Source organism: Equus przewalskii, chromosome 31, assembly GCF_037783145.1.
Source record: "Equus przewalskii isolate Varuska chromosome 31, EquPr2, whole genome shotgun sequence".
NCBI classification, from domain to species: Eukaryota; Metazoa; Chordata; class Mammalia; order Perissodactyla; family Equidae; genus Equus; species Equus przewalskii.
This window is the reverse complement of record NC_091861.1, coordinates 9404935-9426394: the sequence shown is the minus strand read 5'-3', so window position 1 is coordinate 9426394 and position 21460 is coordinate 9404935. Positions and strand designations below refer to the sequence as shown.

At 44.5% G+C, this 21460-nt stretch overlaps 1 protein-coding gene across 4 annotated transcripts in view; it reads right to left on the bottom strand.

The window, feature by feature from the left end:
- Positions 1-4337: 4337 nt before the first annotated feature.
- Positions 4338-21460, bottom strand: part of TP53BP2 (tumor protein p53 binding protein 2) — a 57792-nt gene continuing 40669 nt past the window's right edge. For all 4 annotated transcript variants that reach the window (XM_070602311.1, XM_070602313.1, XM_070602314.1 and 1 more), the window contains 9 exons: positions 21141-21251; positions 20669-20817; positions 19458-19920; positions 17453-18228; positions 14768-14905; positions 13919-14052; positions 11577-11743; positions 7749-7948; positions 4338-5135 (listed from right to left, as the gene is read on the bottom strand). In XM_070602311.1, the coding sequence (XP_070458412.1) occupies positions 5094-5135; positions 7749-7948; positions 11577-11743; positions 13919-14052; positions 14768-14905; positions 17453-18228; positions 19458-19920; positions 20669-20817; positions 21141-21251 (2180 nt within the window). In that variant the 3' untranslated portion in view covers positions 4338-5093. The remainder of the gene's footprint in view (positions 5136-7748; positions 7949-11576; positions 11744-13918; positions 14053-14767; positions 14906-17452; positions 18229-19457; positions 19921-20668; positions 20818-21140; positions 21252-21460) is intronic.

The following is a 21460-nucleotide window of genomic DNA, read 5'->3' as shown; positions in this document are numbered from 1 at the left end:
CACTGCTTGCTGGTCTCCTAAGGAGCCACAGGCAAGGTCCCTGCTCACCGGCCATCTAAACGTCACTGTGGCTGACTCCTGCTGGTGTGGGGGACAAGAAAGGGAGCCGAGACGACGGGCAGAGAAATCACTGGTCTGCTGTTCGTGATCCTTGAGGAATCATTAAAAAAATGGGAACAATGTAAGATGACTTGAGCTAGGTAATGCCAGCTTAAGACTTCATGAAAAGAAAGGAAGATGGATTTCCCCAATTCAACTTGAACGAGTTTAAGTTCGTCCTGCTGCCCCACTGCTGTCTGAGGCCCAGTAGGTGGCAATCCCCTGGGGGATGAGATTTTTCTGATTCAGCAGCACAGGCTTTGGGCTAAGAGTGAGATGTGGGGAGTGACTCCAGATTGAAGCAGCACGGGCAGTGTGGCCAGGGGCTGGGAGGTGGAGGGACACGCAGGCCCCTCCCAACCCGCGGGGCTGCTCCAGACTTTTCCGGCAGCGCTGGGTGCCCTGCCCCTGCTGTGGCACTTTAATCTGTAGAGCTGAACTAGGTCACCACTTCTTAAAAGTCTATTTTAGTCACAGTATAAGAAATAAAGTGAAAATAAAAAGATAAGGTACATGCTTATCATAGCAAATGTAGAAAAGACTGGAAAAGAGAATTATCAAGTACTCTGAGTTCTCCCACATAATAAACATTTGCCAATGCCCATTTTACAGGGGAAAAAAAAATGACCAACAAAGCACATCCCCTCGACTTTCTGAGCCTGGAGGAAGTCCCAGACCCTAACCCCTCACTGCCTCCTTGCCCCCAGCCCGTGAAGGAAGCCCCCCGAATCTCTGCTCTGAGTCCCAGTCTCAGGCCTACCCAGCCCCCTCGTGTGTCTTCAGTTCTTCCCTCCACAGGGTCTAAGCAGGCCTCAGTGCTCCCCACATTGCGAAGCGCCCTTACACCCTCCTCCCCTGCGTCATCCAGACAGCTGTCCTGCTGGACCCTAATTCTGCCTTTCACAGGGTCCCCTCCACCCTCTGCAGTCCAGCTAACGGCCCGCCCACGCTCCTCAAACAGCTGCTCTTTAGGATCGCACTTACCTCCTGGTGCCGGATCCTACTAGCAAGGACCAGCCCTTACCTTCTGGGTTCTCTGCCAGCCTGCCCCCCATGCCCTCTGCGCTCTGCCCCCAGGGATCCCGCTCTCTCGTGTGCCCCCGCTGTTCCTCCCCTAGTTAAAATCCCTCCGTGGCTCCACTGTCTTCAGGCTCTGAGCACAGCTGAAATTTACAGGCCATCCTCTTGGGCAGAGTCCATTCCTCAGCTGCCTTATTCCTCCTTTTCAAAACTCTAAAAATTCTGCTATCATAAAGATGTGCCTATGGCATCAATTACAATACACAAGAACCGGAAAACAGCCGTTAAGTTCAACGTTAGAAACACTGGACACACTGCAAGACAGATATTGTGCAGCCATTAAAACTCAGGTCTATGATACAGTGTCAGGCATAAAACAGAATATGGACTTGCTTAAACAGTAAACTCAGCTATGGAAAGAGAAAAAGCACAGACAAGACTAGGAGGAAACATGCTCAAATGTTAATGGCGGTTGCCTCTTTTTTTGTTGTTAGTGCTGTGGAGTGGATTCTGACTCCCAGTGACCCTGTGTACACAGAGCGGAACCCTGCCCAGTCTTTTTGCACCATCCTCTCATCTTCTGGCACTCTATCACAGTGCTTCTCTACTATTCATGGGGTTTTCATGGCCAATTTTTCCGGAAGTGGGTGGCCAGGTCCTTCTATCTCTTCTGTTTAGTCTGGAAGCTCCGCTGAAACCTGTCCACCATGGGTGACCCTGCTGGAATTTGAAATCCCAGGGACACAGCTTTCAGCACCCCAGCCACACGCAGCCACCACAGTATAACAAGACAGGCGGGTGGTGTGGTTCCCTGACTGGGACACAAACCTGGGCCACAGCGGTGAGAGCGCCGAGCCTTAACCACCGGACCACCAGGGCTGGCTGTGGTGGCCTCTAGTGTGATCCTCTTCTCCTCCTGCTTCATAACCCTTTTCTGTACTTTTAAATATTTCTATAAGGAGCTTTGACATAAGGATCCTCTGATAATAAAACAAGTAAAAAACCAAAAAGGGGGAATAAAAACAAATGATGTTCTAAGTTTAAGATAAGGAAATAAAACAGACCATCAGGGCTGGCCCTGTGGCCTAATGGTTCAGTTCAGTGTGCTCCACTTCCGTGGCCCGGGTTCAGTTCCTGGCACGGACCTACACCACTCATCAGCCATGCTGTGGCAGTGTCCCACATGCCACAACTGGAAGGACCCACAACTAAAAATATACAACTGTACCAGGGGGCTTTGGGGAGAAAAAGGAAAAATAAAATATCTTTTAAAAAAACCCAGCTGATGCCATTTTCCTGACTTTCACATCTTCCCTTTTCATCCATTTGTGCAGTTCTTTGTACCTTTGTACCAAGTACCTTCAGGGACAGTGCTTAGCATGGTTCCCCTCACCTCTCTGAGGGGTGCTGAGGCGATGGTATTAAACTCCATTTCAGTTTAGGAAACCAAGTCTCAGCGGGTCCAGTGTCCTGGGCGAGGTCCAGTGATTGAGCAGAAAGTGCGCCAGCCCAGGACTAGAACCCACACATTATCTGCTTCCTATTGCTGCTGTGATGCATTAGCACAGACTGAGTGGCTTACCAACTCTCTTGGCTCTGCAGGTTAGAAGTGCAACACCTGTCTCATCAGGCGAGCTCACTCCCCACCGGAGACTTGAGGAGGATCCGTGTCCAGGCCCACTCAGGCTGGGAGAATTCAGTTCCGTCTGGCTACAGGCCTGAGGTCCCCACTTCCTTGCTGGCTGTCAGCCAGGGGTTCTTCTCAGCTTCCAACTTCCCTGGCTCCCGCCCCCTCCATCTTCAAAGCCAGCAAGGGCAGGACTGGCTGAGTCCACCTCATCCTCCCAATCTCGCTGCCCACCCCCCTGCCTCACCTCTCCGGCTCGGAAGAGCTCACGTGATTACACTGTGCCCACCTGGGAAATGCAGGATAACCTCGCTATTTCAAGGTCAGTTGATTAGTAAACTTAATTAAATCTGAAAAGTCTCCCACAGCAGCGCCTAGATTAGTGTCTGACTGAATAACCTTAGCTATCCTAGCCTGTTCAGGCTGCTATAACAAAACAGCACAGACTGAGTGGCTTACACAACAGATGTTTATTTCTCGCAGTTCTGGAGGCTGGAAAGTCCAAGATCAGGGTGCACCAGATTCGGTGTCTGGTGAGAGCTCTCTTCCTGGCCTGTAGCTGGTGGTCTTCTTGTGTCCTCACATGGCACAGAGAAACGGGCCCCTCTGGTCTTCCTCCCATAAGGACGCTAATCCCACCATGGGGGCTCTACCCTCACATAAACCTAATTACCCCCAAGGCCCTACCTCCAAATGCATCTCATTGAGAGTTAGGGCTCCAACATCCAGTCCATGGCACCAAGGGACAGGAACATGGGGGGAGGGGGTCTTTAGAATTCTGCCTACCACACGTCTTCTGACATTTAGTTCATGTTGTCATTATTTCTCTTTTACTCTGAAAGGCATGAACGTTCTTTCATCTCCCTTTCTTGCTGGGATTTAGCTACTCATAAAAAAGTATAAGTAAAAGTGGTCACTGGTTTTTCATTTGCATCTTCTATTAAATAATACAGTTCCACTAAGCAAAACGGGTTCTAAAACAATTCACGAACTTGGTAACAAATTAATAAAACAATGTGGAGACGTTGTCCCTGTAAGTTTTCATCCCACAAATCAATGTATAACTCTATGAAAAACATGACATAAAATGAGGACACATGAGGGGCTTGCTCGGTGGTGTAGTGGTGAAGCTTGCATGCTCCGCTTAGGCGGCCTGGGGTTCATGGGCTTGCATCCCAAGGCCGGACCTACTCACTGCTCATCAAGTCATGCTGTGACCACATCCCATATATAAAATAGAGGAAGATTGGCACAGATGTTAGCTCAGGACCAATCTTCCTCACCAAAAAAAAAAAAAAAAAAAAAAAAAAAATCAGGACAGTGGAACAGTCTGAGGCTTTATGTAAGTACAAGTTTCTATCACCAGGTGCCCTAAGATCTTTTTTTTTTTAAAAAAAAGCTTAATTCTCTATCAAAGACTACCACAGAACTCATGAATTGCAAAACAGTTTTCTGTAAGCAAAGAAATACTTCTTACATTTAAGCACATGGCTGGTAAAGAAGTATTATTTTTCAGCTAAGAAACCCGAATGGCTTGTGAACTTTAAACAAGGCTGTTAAATGACATCAAAAACTAAAACCAGTAAAAGGCTAGAGTCAAAAAGTTTAATTTTATTACAATTGTTTTTAAAGGCAGCTATGATCTTGACAAATATTATGGGTAAGTCTATAGGAAGTCTAATTACTGAGATACAAAAGACAATAAATACAGATTCAAATTCACCCTAAAACAAGATCCTAACTCTAATTTCCTGCAGCGTAGCTTAGTCTCGATATTTCAAATACATGCGTGATTCCGAAGACGCTACAAGAACTCGTAACAAAGTCATTGCTCTCGACAGCCAGCAGTCCTTCACCGACAATGTCCCAGCGTGCGGCAGCTTCGAGGCGTCCCGTGAGTCCCGAGGGCCTGCTGCTGCCGGGGGACAATGGGAGATGGCACCACGATGACACTGGTCCTTTCTGGTGGGAGGACAAGTAGAGGGGCAGGTGCCGAAAATCTTCAACTAAGCTGGATGTGAAGCTCGTTTCCCAGTAGCCCCAGAAATGGTCCTATTTCTTGTGGAAAGCAGGATTGTCGCCGTGCGTCTTTCGGAGTGCCACACGGAACGCCTCTACCCCAGTGCACAGGCAGCTTACCCCTCAGCTCCATTTCACTGTGCCGAACGTCCTCCACGAACAGGGAATTCTTCAATCCTTCATTTTCTTCCAGAGAACATTCTTCATCGCTTTCAAGTTGCAGTGTCATTAAAATAAGTCTTGTGAATTTTTTGCCAAAAACAATCACATTACTTCTTCTTAGTGATAACAGAGATGAATTCTTCATTAACTCAAGTTCTGTGAAGTTTCAGGCCAAGCTCCTCTGTCTTGGTTTAATTCTTGGGTATAGCTGCAAGAGAGTTTAAAAAATATTTACAGACGTGGGAGTCTAACAAAATTTCAAGAAATACTGGGGGAGAGGGGTTGATGTCACAAGAAAGAAATTAAACTAAAGAAAGAACTCCTTCTGCCCCGGGGAGCCCCAGGGCTGCCTGAGTACACAGACTCACAATTAACAACTCTTCCAACCAGCTATCTGCAAGGACAGTCAAGAGCTGCAGGGGTCTCTCAATGGTGACAATACCATGGTGCAGTGACACAAAAATCCACTATGGTTCTAAGCATTAACACAATCAGCAGTTTGTTGAACCATAAATCAAGTCTAACAGGAACCACAAACTTCTAAATGTGACTTGCAATGTGCTATAGGCTCCAGCGTCAGGGGCTTCCATCCCAAGGGCAAAGATAAGAGATGCAAGTGTCTTTCAACTCTATTCTCAATGGACATAACATGGTGTCGTGGGACTTGAGGCTCTCAGGAACAAAATGTCACAGACTAAAAGTCTACGGATTTAAGGAAAGATACGTGGAGGCTTTTGTTTTAGGATTTTGTGGTTCTGTGTTTTCTATAACAAGAGCTGGAGAGGAGAGGTTTGTGAAGGCTGCAAGATGCCCAGTCTTGAAGCCAAGAGTCAGACTAGTAATTCAACTGGCAAACTGAACAGAAACCCTCCTCGCTCTCTTCCTGCTCCTTAGACAAAGGGAAAAAAGGTTTACTGCAAGAAAGCAGCCAGACTTCAGCCAGACTGGACACTAGCTGGTGGGTCGATGTTCTCTAAAGGATTATTTTTCTCACTGAGAGAAGATATTTACCCAACACAATTTTCTAGGCTCCTGAAATTCAATATTCCCACAATGTCCTTTTTTTTCTTAACCTCAAAAGAAAACAAAAATTAAGTTGTGTAGAGGCCACTTCTACCTAGAAAAGCTTTCCAAAAGACTAAGAATATTTAAGCGTCAGATTAAAATAGAAATCTTTAGTCCAATCTGTAGATTCCGGAACCTTCCAAGAGCCAAATGCACAAGACAGAATTCAGTCTGAGACCAACTGCTTCCACGCTTGGGCACGAACAACTCCCCCCACACGTCATCACCCACAGGACCTCTCTATTAGAAACTAAAACGAAGGACTCAAGCAAGCAACGAGCTCTAAGAGGCAGAGCTTTTCCCAGATGAGAAACTATACAGAGCGAAAGTGCCCGCTTGCCATTCATGTTCCTCGGAGAAGGGAAGTGGCTCATACTGGAGGTGACACTCCTCCGGTGCCAGAGGCTTCACAGAAGCAAACGAGGGTGCGTGCGAGGGAACGACTTTCACATTTCTACTGTCGTCTGGGAACGTGAAAGTTCTCCTAAAGCCTCTGGAGCCTGATTTTTTTCACTTTCGTTATTCTTTATAGTTTATATCAGGATCACATGAAGACTCTACACCCTATTTCAGCACTGGGGTTAAATGTCGCTATCAGGAAGGCGGCGGTTGGGGCTGATGAAGTCATTTACGCCGCACATCAGACAACAATGGAGAAGGAAGAGTCAGGAGGGGGAGACGGAGGGCAGCAGCCAGGTCGCAATACTGCAGTCACTTTAACCAGGTCCCCAGAGGGCAGAGCCCGAGCGGGGGACACTCCCGGCAAGACCTGGTGCGCGGCCCGAGGCCGGAGGAGAAGCTCTGTGGGGACCCGAGCACGCCTGCCCGACGGCTGAGGGTGACACCAGTAAAAACAGCTCCCGTCTGCGCGATGTGCCACTCCGGCTTTATCCTCACAGCCATCTGAGGGGGCAGCCTGCTCCAGCGCCCCCACCGTCCTCCTGGGCCCTGAGCACCCAGCGCCCACGTGTGCAGGGGGCTCTGAAGTGACGTGGACGCTGGTGTCCCGACTGGATGCGCCCGCTGGGGGCTGCATCGGCCCGTCCCTCCCTCGCTCTCCTTACTTCCCCCTCAACGGCAGAGTCTGCGAGCACCTGTACCTTTAAACTTTTATCTCGGGCTCTCACCTACCCCATCACTTCTCTCCTCCCTCCCACACGTGCGGCAGGGCCCCCGCCTCACATGCGACCAGGTGAGGGAAGACTGGAAGCTGCACGAGAGCCAAACGCAAAGTCTTGACAGAGCTTACTCCGCTGTCCTTCCTCCGTCCGACCACAAGGAGCCTCTTCCCTGGAAATCCGCCTGAGAGTCTTACCTGATGAGCACAGTCCCTTTGCACTAATAGAGAGGTGTTATTGGTTTCTACGTGTTTATACGATTTTATGAAAATTAACATCAAATAGTAGGAAAAAGCAAAGAAGCCTGTCTTCAGTGCCCGATTCAAGCTCTCTACCAGATTTGAAAATCCTAATTTAAACAAACTGAAAATTTATTTCAAACGTCATGAGCTCAATTCCTATCAACTATGCAGTTATCTTTATTCTATTTATAAACGCAGACAGGACGCCCGTCCTCTACTGACCCTACAGGAATCAATGAAAATGTGGCTTCGAGTCTCAATCTACAACTAGCAAAAATGTAGAATTCCGTATCTCAGTGACAAGGGGCAGCAGGGCGCACTGGATTCGTAACACACAGCAGTTTTCACACAGCCCGTCTCGACACGCAGGAGAACCTCCCAGTGTGGGATACTCACTCCCAGCAAATTGCGTGGCACGTATCCTTCCTTCTCGTTGAGGCGCGCCCACCACCACTCGACCTCCTCCTCGTCTTCCCTGCGGATGATGGTCATGCAGTCGCCTTCCTTCATGGGCAGCTCGTCGTCATTCTGAGGCTCATAATCCCAAAGTGCATAAATGACTCCTTTATTCATTATGCCCATTTTCTCCTGAACGCCTAGAATCATGACAGTAAGATACAGCACAGGATACGTAACTCAGAGTACACTCCTCTTAAGAACTTTTAGCTACAGATATAAAACCAAATGAGCAGAATTGGGTAAGTGCTGGAATGTCAGAGCTACTACATTAAATGTTCAGGACATAAATTTCCTGGGGTCAGGGGAGGAGTGGAAGGGACGTACAAAAGACAAGTTAACGTGTGCTATCATCTCTGAACAGCTCTTAAAAACTAACAAACACCTCATAAGCAGCTCTTGAAACTAGTCTCACTCAGAATACAAAACTTTTGCAAGCTTAGGAATTAAAAAAGGACTGTTCCATGGGGCCAGCCCAGCAGCACAGTGGTTAAGTTCACGGGCTCCACCTCGGCAGCCCGGGTTCACAGATTCAGATCCCCGGTGCTGACCTAGCACTGCCTGTCAGGTCACACCATGGCAGCATCCTACATAAAATAGAGGAAGACTGGCACAGATGTTAGCTCAGGGCCAATCTTCCTCACACACACACAAAAAAACCGTTTAAGTCTAGGATACTAAGAAAGTGAATGAGACGCCAGTTGAATGTCAGCCTACTCCTAAGTGTAATGTCCAGGGAACTCTGGAAACATTTTCATTCTTTACCTAAAACTGAGAGCAGACAGCAAAAGAGCTGTAAGTGTTGTGTCTATTAAGTGGCCTCTACTGCTTTCCACATGGGGAAAGATAAAAGAAAAAAAATTATAAATGTCAGAATGCAGAAAGAAATATAGCTAAATGTTTTAAACATGATATAAAATCTACATCTAGTCAAATATAAAGTAATGAGAACTAGAATTCTAAGACACTGAAATCCACAAACTAGGGCAGGAAAAACCCTCGAATGTCCACCTCTCACCAGAGGTAACAACAGATTTACATATTAACTGCTACTGTAAGTGTCGCTGAGCTCCATTCGACCTTCCCACCCACGGGCACTGCTAATAAGGGAGAGCTGTCGTCCCCGGGCGGGCAACAGGAGGAAAGCAGAGGAGAGGGAAGGAATTCAGCAATAAGGTCCTGAGCAATTCAGAGTTCATCATTATTTTCACTTCTGTGTTTTTCAGAAAAGCCAGGAAAATATCTGTTTGCCTTTGAATAGCTAGGTTTTTCAATTTATGAGAAACACTGAACTATTCATTATGAACTTATTATTCCCACATCAATTAATGTGACGTGGCAGTCTGTCTCTCTCTCTCACACACTGGGGGAAAATGAAACAAGAAATGACATTGTTTTTTAACAAAAGAAGGCTCTGCCAATCTACAAGGTGAGGTTTCCAGTAATGGGGACAAGTAAATTTCCAACTGTCCTGTTTAAATAAGACAGGCCGGGCACGACAGCTAGATCCACAAGGACAATGAGGCCTGATATAAGTATAATTCCACCAAGTCTGAAAGCTGGCCAGACTCATCTGTTTGGGATGGGAATGGCGCAGCTGAGAAATTCTGGATACTCTGGTACACCGAAAATAACAACTCCAGTCACATTTCCAAGAAATCATTAAGAATGGAAGAAAATTTCTTATTTGCTATTTTTCAAACTAAGAGTGACAAATTACTGTTATAAAGTTTTTTTGAGGGACCTAAAAACATGCTCAACGTCACCGGTAATTTGGGAAAGCAAACTAAAGCCACAATGAGATATGATTCCAAATCTACCAAGGGTCAAAGGGAACAGGGAGCAAAAGGAGCCCTCTGCTAGATGAGCGTCATTGTGACCAGCCGAGTCTACTTCTGGACAGACACCAGAAGATAAGCACAAAAATGGTCACGGGGCCAGCATTGTAACGAATAAGTAAACAAACAACCCAACACCCATCATAAGTAGATGGAACAGTAAATGTGGTACAGTTGTAAAATGAAACAGGACAGCACAATGGGGAGAAACTACAGCTACGTGCAACAGCACAGATGAACCTCAAAAACAACGACAAATGAAAAAAGCAAGCCATAGGGTCATCAGTGTGATTTGTTTTATATAAAGGTCAAAACCAGGCAAACTAAACAATGTTATAGGATTCTCACACAGGTGATATAACTATTTTTAAAAAGCAAGGAATAGGGAGCCAGCCCAGTGGCGGAGTGGGTAAGTTTGTGTGCTCTGCTTCAGTGGCTCAGGGTTCTTAGGTTCAGATCCTGGGCACAGACCTACAACCGCTCATCAAGCCATGCTTGGCAGTGTCCCACACACAAAACAGAGGAACACTACCACAGATGTTAGCTCAGGAGCAATCTTCTTTAAGCAAAAAAAGGAGAAGACTGACAACAGGTATCAGTTCAGGGCCGATCTTCCTCACCAAAAAGAAAAAAGCAAGCAATGGCAGATATGAGAAACATAAAATTCAAGGTGACAGTCACCACAGATGTGAGAGGGGTCAACAGGGCGGGGCACCCAGACCATACCAGAGAGCATGTAATGTTCTGTTTCTTAAGCTGAATACCCGGATGTTCACTGCAGTCAATCTATTATCGTTATTTAAATTGCAAATTTAAGTCAGAAACGCTCTTGATAGACATATTTCATAAATTTAAAAAATCTCTGATCAGAGGTCCCTAAATGTTTTTAAAAATCATATTCCATACTTAGAGCTCAAAATGGCCAATACGTTTAATATAACAAAATATATACTAATATATATTAATTTTAAAAGGTTAATATATCAAAGTTATTCTTTGATCCAGAGTTCAGAACAAAAAAGTAATCATAAATATTCACAATAAAAACTAACAGCTGAGACATGATGAAGAAAACCTGAGTTCATGGTTCTCCCTTTGACCCTGTCCCTTCTCTCGAGCCAGAACAAGCCCAGTGAGCCGGGAAGGGTGGAATGGAGAAGACAGTGGTGACGGCTTTAACCCCGGGGGTCATGTAATCAACGGGCAAAGGAGTTTCTAAGACCTGAGTGGGATGCAGTCCTGGGACCTCCTCACGTGTCTCTGTCTTTCCCCTTCCTGATTCCTCTCAGGCCAAACTAAAAAGAAAAATCAACTTCTAAGCCTCGTAAAGAAAAAAATTTTCCTTGTAAGTACAAATATCAAGCAACATATTTCCATCTAAAACTTCAAGTCCATTCTTGTGATGGACAGAGCTGACATGATCAGTCAGAATCATAAATGCAAAATCAAGAACACAAAAAGAGCCAAAAGATCAACTCTAAAATATGTGCTGTCCTCATTTTGCTTTATGACCAGTTTGATTTAGGAGGAAAATTTGGATCAACCGGATTCTTACACCGACGCTGAATTTCTCCTGGATCATCTTGGAAGGAAGGAGCTCTGTTTACTTATCAGCAAACATACACCATCACTCGCTAAGGACTGAAGTCTGAGCCGAGGATCCTTCGAGGGTCAAAAGCCATGGTGACCACTAAGCCAGACACTGCGGCCCTGTCTTTGTAGCTGATGTCCCTGACAATAGCTGTTTCCAGGCATACACACAAAGGCCGCATTAATGTTTGGGATTGAGGCTGCCCTATTTTCAACGCCTAGAACTATGTACAACACAAAAATGTTTTTCTAAATAGTAACAGTACTTTTGGAATTGCTCCCTAGAGAGAGACGGTAAATTACTGCGGGGATCAATCCGCTGGATTCTAACTCTACGTACCATACAGGAACTGGGAGCACTGCGTGTAGCCTTCCTCCATCTCCTCGCACTTGTCTGCGGCCGTCTGCATGTCGCTGTAGGTCATGGCGAACACGGCGGCTCCCGACTCCACCAGGAACTTGCACACCTGGACGTTGTTACAGGAGGCGGCGCAGTGCAGCGGGGTCCTGCGGGGCAAGACGCAGCAGGGGCTAGAAATGTTTCTCTAAGCTGAACGACACCTGCTGTGACGAGATATCTGTGAAGCGAGTTCTTGAGTCTATCATCTACCACGCCCTTTCTTCTGAAAATCTCTTACAGTTTTTTAAATCAGTTCAACAGAGAAACTTGAGCCCATCGGAGAATTACAGTCACAGAGGAAAATCTCAGAGCACCCAGCTCGCGGGGCGAGGGCGGCGGGGAGGGTGAGAGGAAGCAGGGACATGAGAGAAAGGACGTGCAATTCGTATAATAATCGACAACAGGATAAGACACACTTAGTTCTGTGTTCTGGAGCACCCAGCCTGATTCTTCCCGCCTGAGTAGAGGACGTAACAGTCTTGAAGTTACAGGTCTTCGCTCAAAACATGTGCCTTTAAATAGCTCGTTACCACTACCAATTTTGAAGGAATTAAGTTGTGCATATGACACATGCTTTATCCAACATTTTTTAAAATCCAAACTGAAGTAAATTGGAAAAAAGCAATTGTCAATTCAATTCGGACCAGCAAAGTGACTATACAATAATAAGCATTTTAATCTATTTTAGGCAACCGGTTAGCAGGAATTTATAAATACGTTACACAGAACCTTCTCCAGCATCCCAAGTGTTTTATAACGTATAAATGACCCCAGATTAATGCGGAAGGTGTGAGAAGAGCCAGCACCACTGCCAAGCTTGCACGGCGGCCTTGAGAACGCTCGTCAGGCCCGCGGCCCGTGGGATTTCATCTCTCCACCCTTTTCTTCCCTCTCCTCCTCATTTTACTCACCTTGCCATAAATTAAATTAAAAGTTAAATCTAAATTAAGTTAAAAAAATTGTATTCCCCATCCTCCATCCCAGAACACTATCATCAATAGCACGGAGAATACTACTACAGATTTTTAACTTCATGGTTTTTAACAGTGAAAAGTTATATATACTCTAAACTCCCGATATTAGTGAAACAAGGACGTTATGACACGTTAATAATTTGATTTGCTTATGCTGTAAAGTTAAACCGAAAAATTAGCCTAAAATATAGAAAGATATAATACAAATGTATATAAATATATATATAAGCCTGAAGGAAATATATTAAAATATTAATGGTGTTTAGCTCTAGATTATGGGGCTTGTTTTCTTATTTCTCTCTATTTTGTACATTTTCCACGGTGGGCACATATTACTTTTACAAATATAATCACTTAAAGTTGCAGCTAAAATGCTTCTTTGAGCATTATTTATAACAAACAAAAAAACTGGAAAACAATCTAAATGTCTAACAAGAGGGAGACAGCCACAATAAACAAATGCAGTCACACGATGGAATATGAGGTGATTTTAAATTAATGTATATGTCTGTGCAACGTGTATGTCTATACCTGTAAATCTGATATTATAGCATAGCTATTTTCCATACTAAGAAAAAAATAGGCTAGAAAATTAAAATACTTCAGTAAATACAGTACTTTTAAAAGAATCCTATATGGAAAAAGTAAATTTTTCGTATTCTTCCCAAAATGAGCATATAATTTAAAACACTCTTTTTCAAAAAAAAACTACTTTCTATTCTATTACACTTATCAAGGGGTGACAGTAACTTATTGGGACTTTTATTATTAGTAGTATTTAATAATAATCCATTGTCCTATGAATAATCATCATTTATAATACTATCTCCTGTGTTTTATGCACACAACAGTTCCACAAAACAGTCAATGAAAAATGGATTCCAGGGTCAAATACATTTGGGAAGGGATACAAATTCTAATTCCCTCTTGGACACACACCATAGGCATTAGTATATTAAAGACTCTGAGAAGTTTCGGGGGTTGGGGCAACTTTGCTTAAATCAGCAATTCTCAGACCTGCTGAAGCAAGCTAATTAACTGTGCGCCACTTTGTGACATTTCTTATTTCTATTATTTAACTATTAAACTTTTAAAACTCCCTCTGCTTCCAGAGCAGAGTGCGATGCCTGTCACATGAGGACATCACCTCCTCAAACACGCCCTCCACGTTTCTCCTTCTGGCTTACATGCAGTGTGAGGACATATACTGACACTCGTTTGCCTTCCAACAGCACCTACGATACTGCTCTTTCCTCGCCCAGAGCAGATACAACTGAGGTCTGAGTGGAGCTTAAGAGAAAAGCTTACCAGCCGTCACTATCAGCCGCGTTCACATTCACACCAAACTGCACCAGGAATTTCACGATTTCGGTGTGACCCGCGCACACAGCATTGTGGAGAGCTGTGATGCCTTCGTCGTTCGGCAGGCTCGGGTCATCAACCTGGAACACCAATGAGAGGGGGGGACCATCATGCACATTTCTTGTCACCTGAACTGTCACTATTAACTGGCACTTTAGGATCAAGAGAACAGAAATAGACTCTTCTGGTATTTTTTTAAAATCATAATTGAGACCTAGAGGGGCCAAGAAAACTATACCAAGAACAATTCTAGAAAGAAGACAGACGGAATAACCACATTAAGCAGGCACTCACTATAAAAAGGTTTTTTAAAAATTGAAGGCAAAGTACCAGAAACTGTATCCTTATAGCCACTTTCGTTTATTTATCCTCCAACTTCCCACCACAAATTAGTGTCTAGGTAAAAGTTACATTTGCCACGGGAAGGAAAAAAGGTCAACTAAAAATATTTTAAATAGTAGGCTTCTGAAAAGTAGGGACCACGTCCCGTAACTGAACACTAGCACAAACCCACCCATGAGCAATTTTTTAAAAACGGTGATGATCTCCCGGAGAAGAAAGAATACTCTAGAGGACCCTAGTGAAAACTGAACTTCTGCATCACCAAAAATTTTACAGTCACACCTTGAAACTAGCAAAGCCTGTTTTGGAGCATATTCGAGAGTTCCTTTCTACAACCCACCTCCCAGAAAAGAAAACAGTTTCAAAACACAGTTTCTCTACAGTAGCTTTCTGATGAGAGATTTAAAACACAAGACAAGGTCATATGTAAGAAATTTACTAATTAAGTCATACCTCATAAATAATTCTCTGTACGAGGTCAAATTCTCCCTCCAAAGAGGAATCTAGAAGTAACGCGAGGGGGTTGAATTTCACCCTCATCCCATGAGCGATCCGCTCTGAACCGGTCTTACGCAGGTTTGTCCTCTTGCCCTGCAGAAGAAACGCACAGAAAATTGAGGAGCCTGGGCTAAGCCAGAGAGGCCACATGAACAAAGGGGACGGCCACCAGACCAGCTGAGCTGGCGAGGAACTTCAGAAACAGAGAGCTAGCACGTCTTACTGAAGTTGAACATTATTCAGAAAAGTACCTAAATCGTAACATACAGCCTAATGAATACGCTCATGTAACACAGGCGGAAGAACTTAACTTTATAAAACCCGGCAGAATTTCATTTGGGAATACATTATAGCACAAACTAAATAAGAATATACATAACCCGCAAGGGCCAGTGGGCTGACTTTCTGTCAAGTACCAAAATGAGCCAAAACTGGTCTTCAGATTGCCTAGCCAACACGGTATAACAAACCTCACACGATTCAACTGGGCGAGAGCACAGATCAGAATTACAACATTTACTGAACGATTACTCATTCATCCCTCACAAAAACCCTATTATCCCATTTTACAGATAAGGAAACTAGGCACGCAGCCAGTAGACAGCAGGGCTAGAATTCAAATCTAAGCAATCCGGCTTCTTTGGAGCCCTTCCTCTTAACCATTTCAGGACATAAATGCCTCCTCGGGGAGAAAGCATACAATTAAGGTAAACAATAAAGGTTATTAGTCTGTTCAGGATATACCAAGAAGGAATTCTACCAGTCTGAAAATGCTATCACTATTTTATATTAAAAATTTAACTATACTCCAAAGTACACGAGTAGATAATCAAATCTTTCTACATTCTAAAAATAAGTCAGGCTTTAAAAAATAAGGCAAAATTTTAAAAACTAGCTCCAACATCCTATAAAAGTTTTCTTAAACATATGCAACAGTACGAAAACCCCGAGTCACTATGTTGTACACCTGAAACTAACAGAGTATTGTACGTCAATTACACGTCAATAAAAAAGAAAAACCCATCCAACAACGTGGAAACGTTTCCTACGGTGTGATATGCTATACAGGCTTCTCTTTATTTTATCTGAGGTGTGGAAAACTACTGAATTTTGAAAAACACTAAGTGGCAATCCACATATTTCACAAATATGCAGCGGTTAAAATGCTGTTTCTTGAAGAAAAGAGAAGGCGTGTAAACACCGTACCAATGTGCTAATACGACTCACAGGGGCACAGGGGCACAGCGTGAGCACAGCTGCCACACCCACCATCACAGAAAGTACCAGACAGCGGCTTCTGTTTACTTGAACTAAGAATGAAAAAGCCAAGCATCTTCCTAGGAAGAGAATAGCAGAATCTTAAAAAGACAGTATGATACTTTTATAAACTCTGGTTTCCTTCTTCCTCTTGGAGAGTATGAATTTCTCTGAGACAACAAAAAGAGAGGGGAAATAAAAGGAGATGCTAACGCTTCTGTCCTTTTCATCTGTGGAACACTCAAATGAAGAGAATCAAACCTCAGGACTTAGACAGAAGGCACAGAGCTCCTTAAATAAAGTGTTAACCTCTATTTTAAAACTTTTTCCCCTAGAATCCAACGTTTACTATATAAAACTTGAGCGACCGTTTACGGTAACCAGTAGTTCAAACAACTCTGGATAATCACCATCTTTGAACACTATCACATCCTAAAGCTGTAGGAAGGGATCAAACATAGAAAGCACTTTTTAAAAAAAATCCTTACAACATCCTATTTTGCTTTTGACCAGGTTTTAAAAATTCATAGTTTGGCATCCTAATGAAACAAAACGACTTTCAATTAAACCCGGAAAAAGCCGACTTTATTTAAAGACATTCCGGGATTCTGACCTTCTCTCAACTATTTCAAAGCGACACGATGAACTTCCCAATAAAGGCTCAGTACCCGGAAGGAGTGTGGAAGCCTCGCCCAGGCCAGTACCCACCAAGCTTTAGTCACTTCATGCTGGCGTACAAAGGAACCTTCGAGACCACAGGCTACCCAGAGATTTTCAAACCACACTGAAAGTGAGGAAGAGGCTAAGTCCCCCATGCGCCCCCACTTCATCCGGAACCCTACCAATTTTATCAATGCTGGAAGCTTGAGGTTGCACCTAAATATTACGTTAAAAATAAATTTCACTGCCAGAAAAAGAAAAGTTTGAAAGCGGATACCACCAATGAGAGAAGTGGACCCATCCGCCCGATTTCAGAGCTAAGCTAGTGACCGAGCTTCAAATCCAGCTCTCCACTCTCGGTCGAGTGTGCCTTCCCGACTACTTGACAGCCGGGTAAGAAACCGCCAAGGTGCTACTTATGGCTCTAAGAACAAAATTCTGTTTCCATCACAAAGAAGAGGGTTCTTTCGAAAAGACAAAAATGTTCTTTATACTGAATATACTGAATTTTGATTCATGAGATCCACTTGGTGCCAAGGGAACTGTAAAATAAAAGGCCAGCCGTGGAACACACTTGCTACGACACGCAATTTCAACACAAGCCTCTTTTGCAAGTGGCCGTTAAGTACTTGCTGGCGTCTGACTGAGTTCTGACAACCATCCACCTGGAAGACGGTGACAAGGTCAAGGCTCCTGAAATGACCACGAGAGCACGTTACTTACAGGAGGCAGAGACACCTGCCCAGTGATTTCAGGCGGACGCATGCTCACAGGGTCTTCTCCCGGCCCCTCGGGTTCCCCGGACGGGTACGGCGGGGGCGGGTAAGGGGGGTACTCCTCCAGGTACACGTCAAGCGGATGGGGCGCCTCTAGATTTGGCTCTTCCACGCTATTCTGGAAATTTGGGCTGCTGTCTGGGACTCCTTCAGGCACATAATCAAGGCCCGGAGACGGAGCTGGCAAGTCACTGCTCTCTGTACTGGCACCCCCTATTTCCTCTGGGGACACCGGTTCAGGAGCCACAGGGACCACCTCCTTCTCTGGCTCCACGTGTAAATAGGGATTCTGGATTTCTACTGGGCTTTCTGAGCCCGCAGTCACTGAGGTTGACTTGGATGGGTAGGATGGGACGGAGATGGTCTCCATGGCAGCTATGGTGGTCCTCTGATACAGAAGTTTCTGAATATTCGGCCCATTAGGACCCTCAGGCTCTGTAATAGAGCTGCGTTTTTTCAGGGGCCGCGGTGCATTGGACAGTTTCTTTCGTAGGGCTTCTAAGTCAGCATCACTCTGGTTTCGGTAAGGATTGGACAAGAAAGGCAGTAACTTGGTTGGGCTGAGGGGTCGAGGAATTCTTTCGTTTTCATGGTTCTCCTGCCCTGAGGAAACGGGCTCTGTTTCGGGCTCCGGACTGCCAGGCTTGCCCTGGGCAGTGGAGTAAGCGTTCTCCGGGGGCTGCTGCTGACTCTGGGCAGCTGCAATCACGGGCTTGCCGTACACTAATTGGAAATGGAAGAGAAACCCTGATTAGTATTAATCAAACAAGACGGCAAGTAACAGACATAGCTAACAATAAGCGAAGCATCTTTTAATTTCACAGGTAACCTTTCAATACAAGCTTTACAATAGGAAAGAAAACAGTGCCAATTATAAGTGTAAGAAATCACTGACTGCAGCATCCAAATTTAAAATGTCGAAACGTGAAAAGAACTTAGAATCAATGAAAACTGGTAATCCTTTGATGTGTCCAGATTAAAATAAAACACACACTAGCCCATCTTTTATCATTTTCAAAAGTAAATCAACGTGAGCAATCACATTTGCCTTATAAAATTATCAAGAACCACTTATATTTACCAAAACTAGTCCCCTTAACATTCTATCAACATTACCTAATTCCCAAATTATCATATTAGCAGTTTTCACCAAAGACCCATGAAAAGAGTAAGATCCAGCATATATATTAATTCTTTACGGTCAACTATCTTTATGACATCTTAGGCCACAATTCCATGCTTATTTCCTGACGAGAAAGCTATTTTCTTTCGATTACAACACGGTGAATTTTATTCTAGTCCTATAAACCACTAATGCCTCTTAGAAAGAAACCCAACAAATTACCAGATTATCTACATTTAACACAAAGTCATCTTTTTTTTGTTTTTAAATTTAACTAGTGGCTGAGTCCTCATTAGAACAATTTAAAATATAGTAGAGAGTGATTTTTTTAAAAAACACATACATGAAGCAGTTGTTCAACCCTCTACGCACCAAGAACATCTGGTCAACCCTACAGTGAAGACACAGCCTTGGGCACTGGAATGACACCTGTGGGCGTTTTTCCTCCACTCACGGATGAGCTCCTGAGTTCTCAGTTCTAAAGGAGCTCACCAACGAGTAAAAGACGAATGCACACGAGTAATTACAAAGTAGAAGGCTATGTGTTTACCACAGGTTCTATTCATCTCTTTTATTCAGCTTGTTCATCTATTATTTCCATCTTATTTCATTTTATTCATCTATTATCTTCAGTGCCTACTGCAGTAACTGACATTTTGCAGGAACTCTTTTGAACCCTCGGTTAAGAACAGAAGCCACGATTAAACAAAACTCAGAACAAAAGCATGACAACAGGTACGGGTCACTCTGCCGCTCACTGACAGCCGGAGCCCTGATGCAGGGCTTGGACACACCATCTACGCGGTGAGAACAACACCGAGACGCTCACCGCTGGAAAAGTGCGGCCCTCTGGACTGCGTCTTGGTCAAGGCACTCTGCACGGCCTGCTGGAAGTTCTTTCCGGGAGCCTGATGCTGGGTGTACATGGAGTATATGGAGCTCGCCGCCACGGTCTGGGGTTTCCTGAAAGGCGGCAGCAGGGCATCTTTGGAAGGCTGAGGGGTGAAGGGCCGGACAGCGGCGGCAGGCGGACTTTCTTGCTTGGACCCTGGAGCAAGGGCTTGGTCTTGGCCCACTGCAGGTGCGCCGGGGGCCAGCAGGACCCTCGGCTGCTGCCCTGCTGGTTTCGGTTTATTTCCCACGGATGCCACAGCTGCTGACAACTGCTGAGGATTTCCATCTGGCTTAACGTCTGACGGCGACTGATTGGTTTGTCCAAAATAAGGCAAATTAATCTGTTTTGGTTTTGATGGAACAGGAGGTGGGACTTTAGCCACATTTTTATTTGCAGCCTGCAACACACAAACACAAAGAGCCAGTTAGAATATTGTATAACTGGGTACCAGGATGTTCCAGGTGACCGAATTTCACAAATGTTGAGTATACACTGAAAATTAAGTCATTAAAAAGTTTTAAGTCTCTGAATTTAACCACATTTAATAAGGGACTTTAGCAATGCAACACGATTCCTGTCCTGAACTGCCTCCTCCTTGTTGCCACTTCCCATTTGGGCAACTCTAAGTGCCCACGCGAAAACTTTTATCTGCCACTTTACACAGTCACAAATGGCACCAATCAATGAAAACCATCCTTGTTCATGGAACCTCACGCGACCTAGACCACTGTGGTAAAAAACGCCTCGATCTGGAGCACGCAGCCAGAATGGGTTGTCAAAGGTTGGAATTCTAACAGCTATACAAGATTCGCCATCAGATCGTTTCACTCCAAATTTTGACTCAGCCCCAAATTTTAAAGAAATAATGTAATTAAGCAGCACAATGTTCTTCAATGCACCCATGTTTTTTAGAGAATCACATGAAATACAACCCAAAAGCAAGTATGTCAGTCCTCCTCCAACGTGGTGTGGGACCACAAATATACTCAAGCGACAGAATTTAAGATAACAGAATGCTGTTATATTTTCTAATCTTCCACATATATTTCGGTTTTTCCTGCTCTCCCTCACATAACGCTTTATCTCTTCTAAAAAAGGCAGACAGAATTACCATTAAAATTTAAAAGTGGGATATTCCTACGTACCTGAGCATCCCGCAAGATGTCTTCACTGCTCTGGTTTTTCCTCAGCGTGCCAAAGGAGGGCGGGGCGGCAGACTGGTCCACTGAGTCAAACATGGAGAAGGGCCGCACTTTCTTCTCCTTCTCCCTCAGTGGCACCTCCCCATCGTCAGCTGATGACGACAGGAAAAACTCACATGGATGTTCAAACTGTTTGTCATAAAATTTCTTATTCACGCTTAAGTGTACCTCCCCTCAGTTTCTTTGAAACCCTGTCCCCGCTAAAAGCTCTCCCATTTTTAAATTAAGTTGATTAAAGAGCAACTCGAACACTACAAGCCTAGTACCTTAACTCCGTGGCTAAAGGAAAGTGTTCTGGAAATAAACACTGTCTCTAGTTCTAATGCACTGGAAAATAAACTACCTAAAAAAGAATACAGGGCGCCTTCTAGATGGCCAAAACAGAACGCTGGGGAGCAGCACAAGGAAACCTCACCTTGGTCTGCAGCGTCCCCGGAGGTTTTAGGCAGAGAAGCGGAGGCCTGGGTCGGGAAAAAGTCTGCATTTGAAGGACTCCACTCAGGTCCCAGGGAATGGATTTTAGAGCCTGGAACACAGAAAAGCCACTGCCACTACCCCAGCGTTCTAGAGAGATTCTGAATGGCTCAGTTCACTGCTACAAAGTTTAATCCCGAAAAGGAGCTTGAAATTTCAGACTCAAAACAACCCCCGTAAGCTTATTTAGAAACATCAGATTTTTCTATTTCTAATTTGAGATTTTGTCCCCTACGCAACGCAATTTAAAATAATTCATGG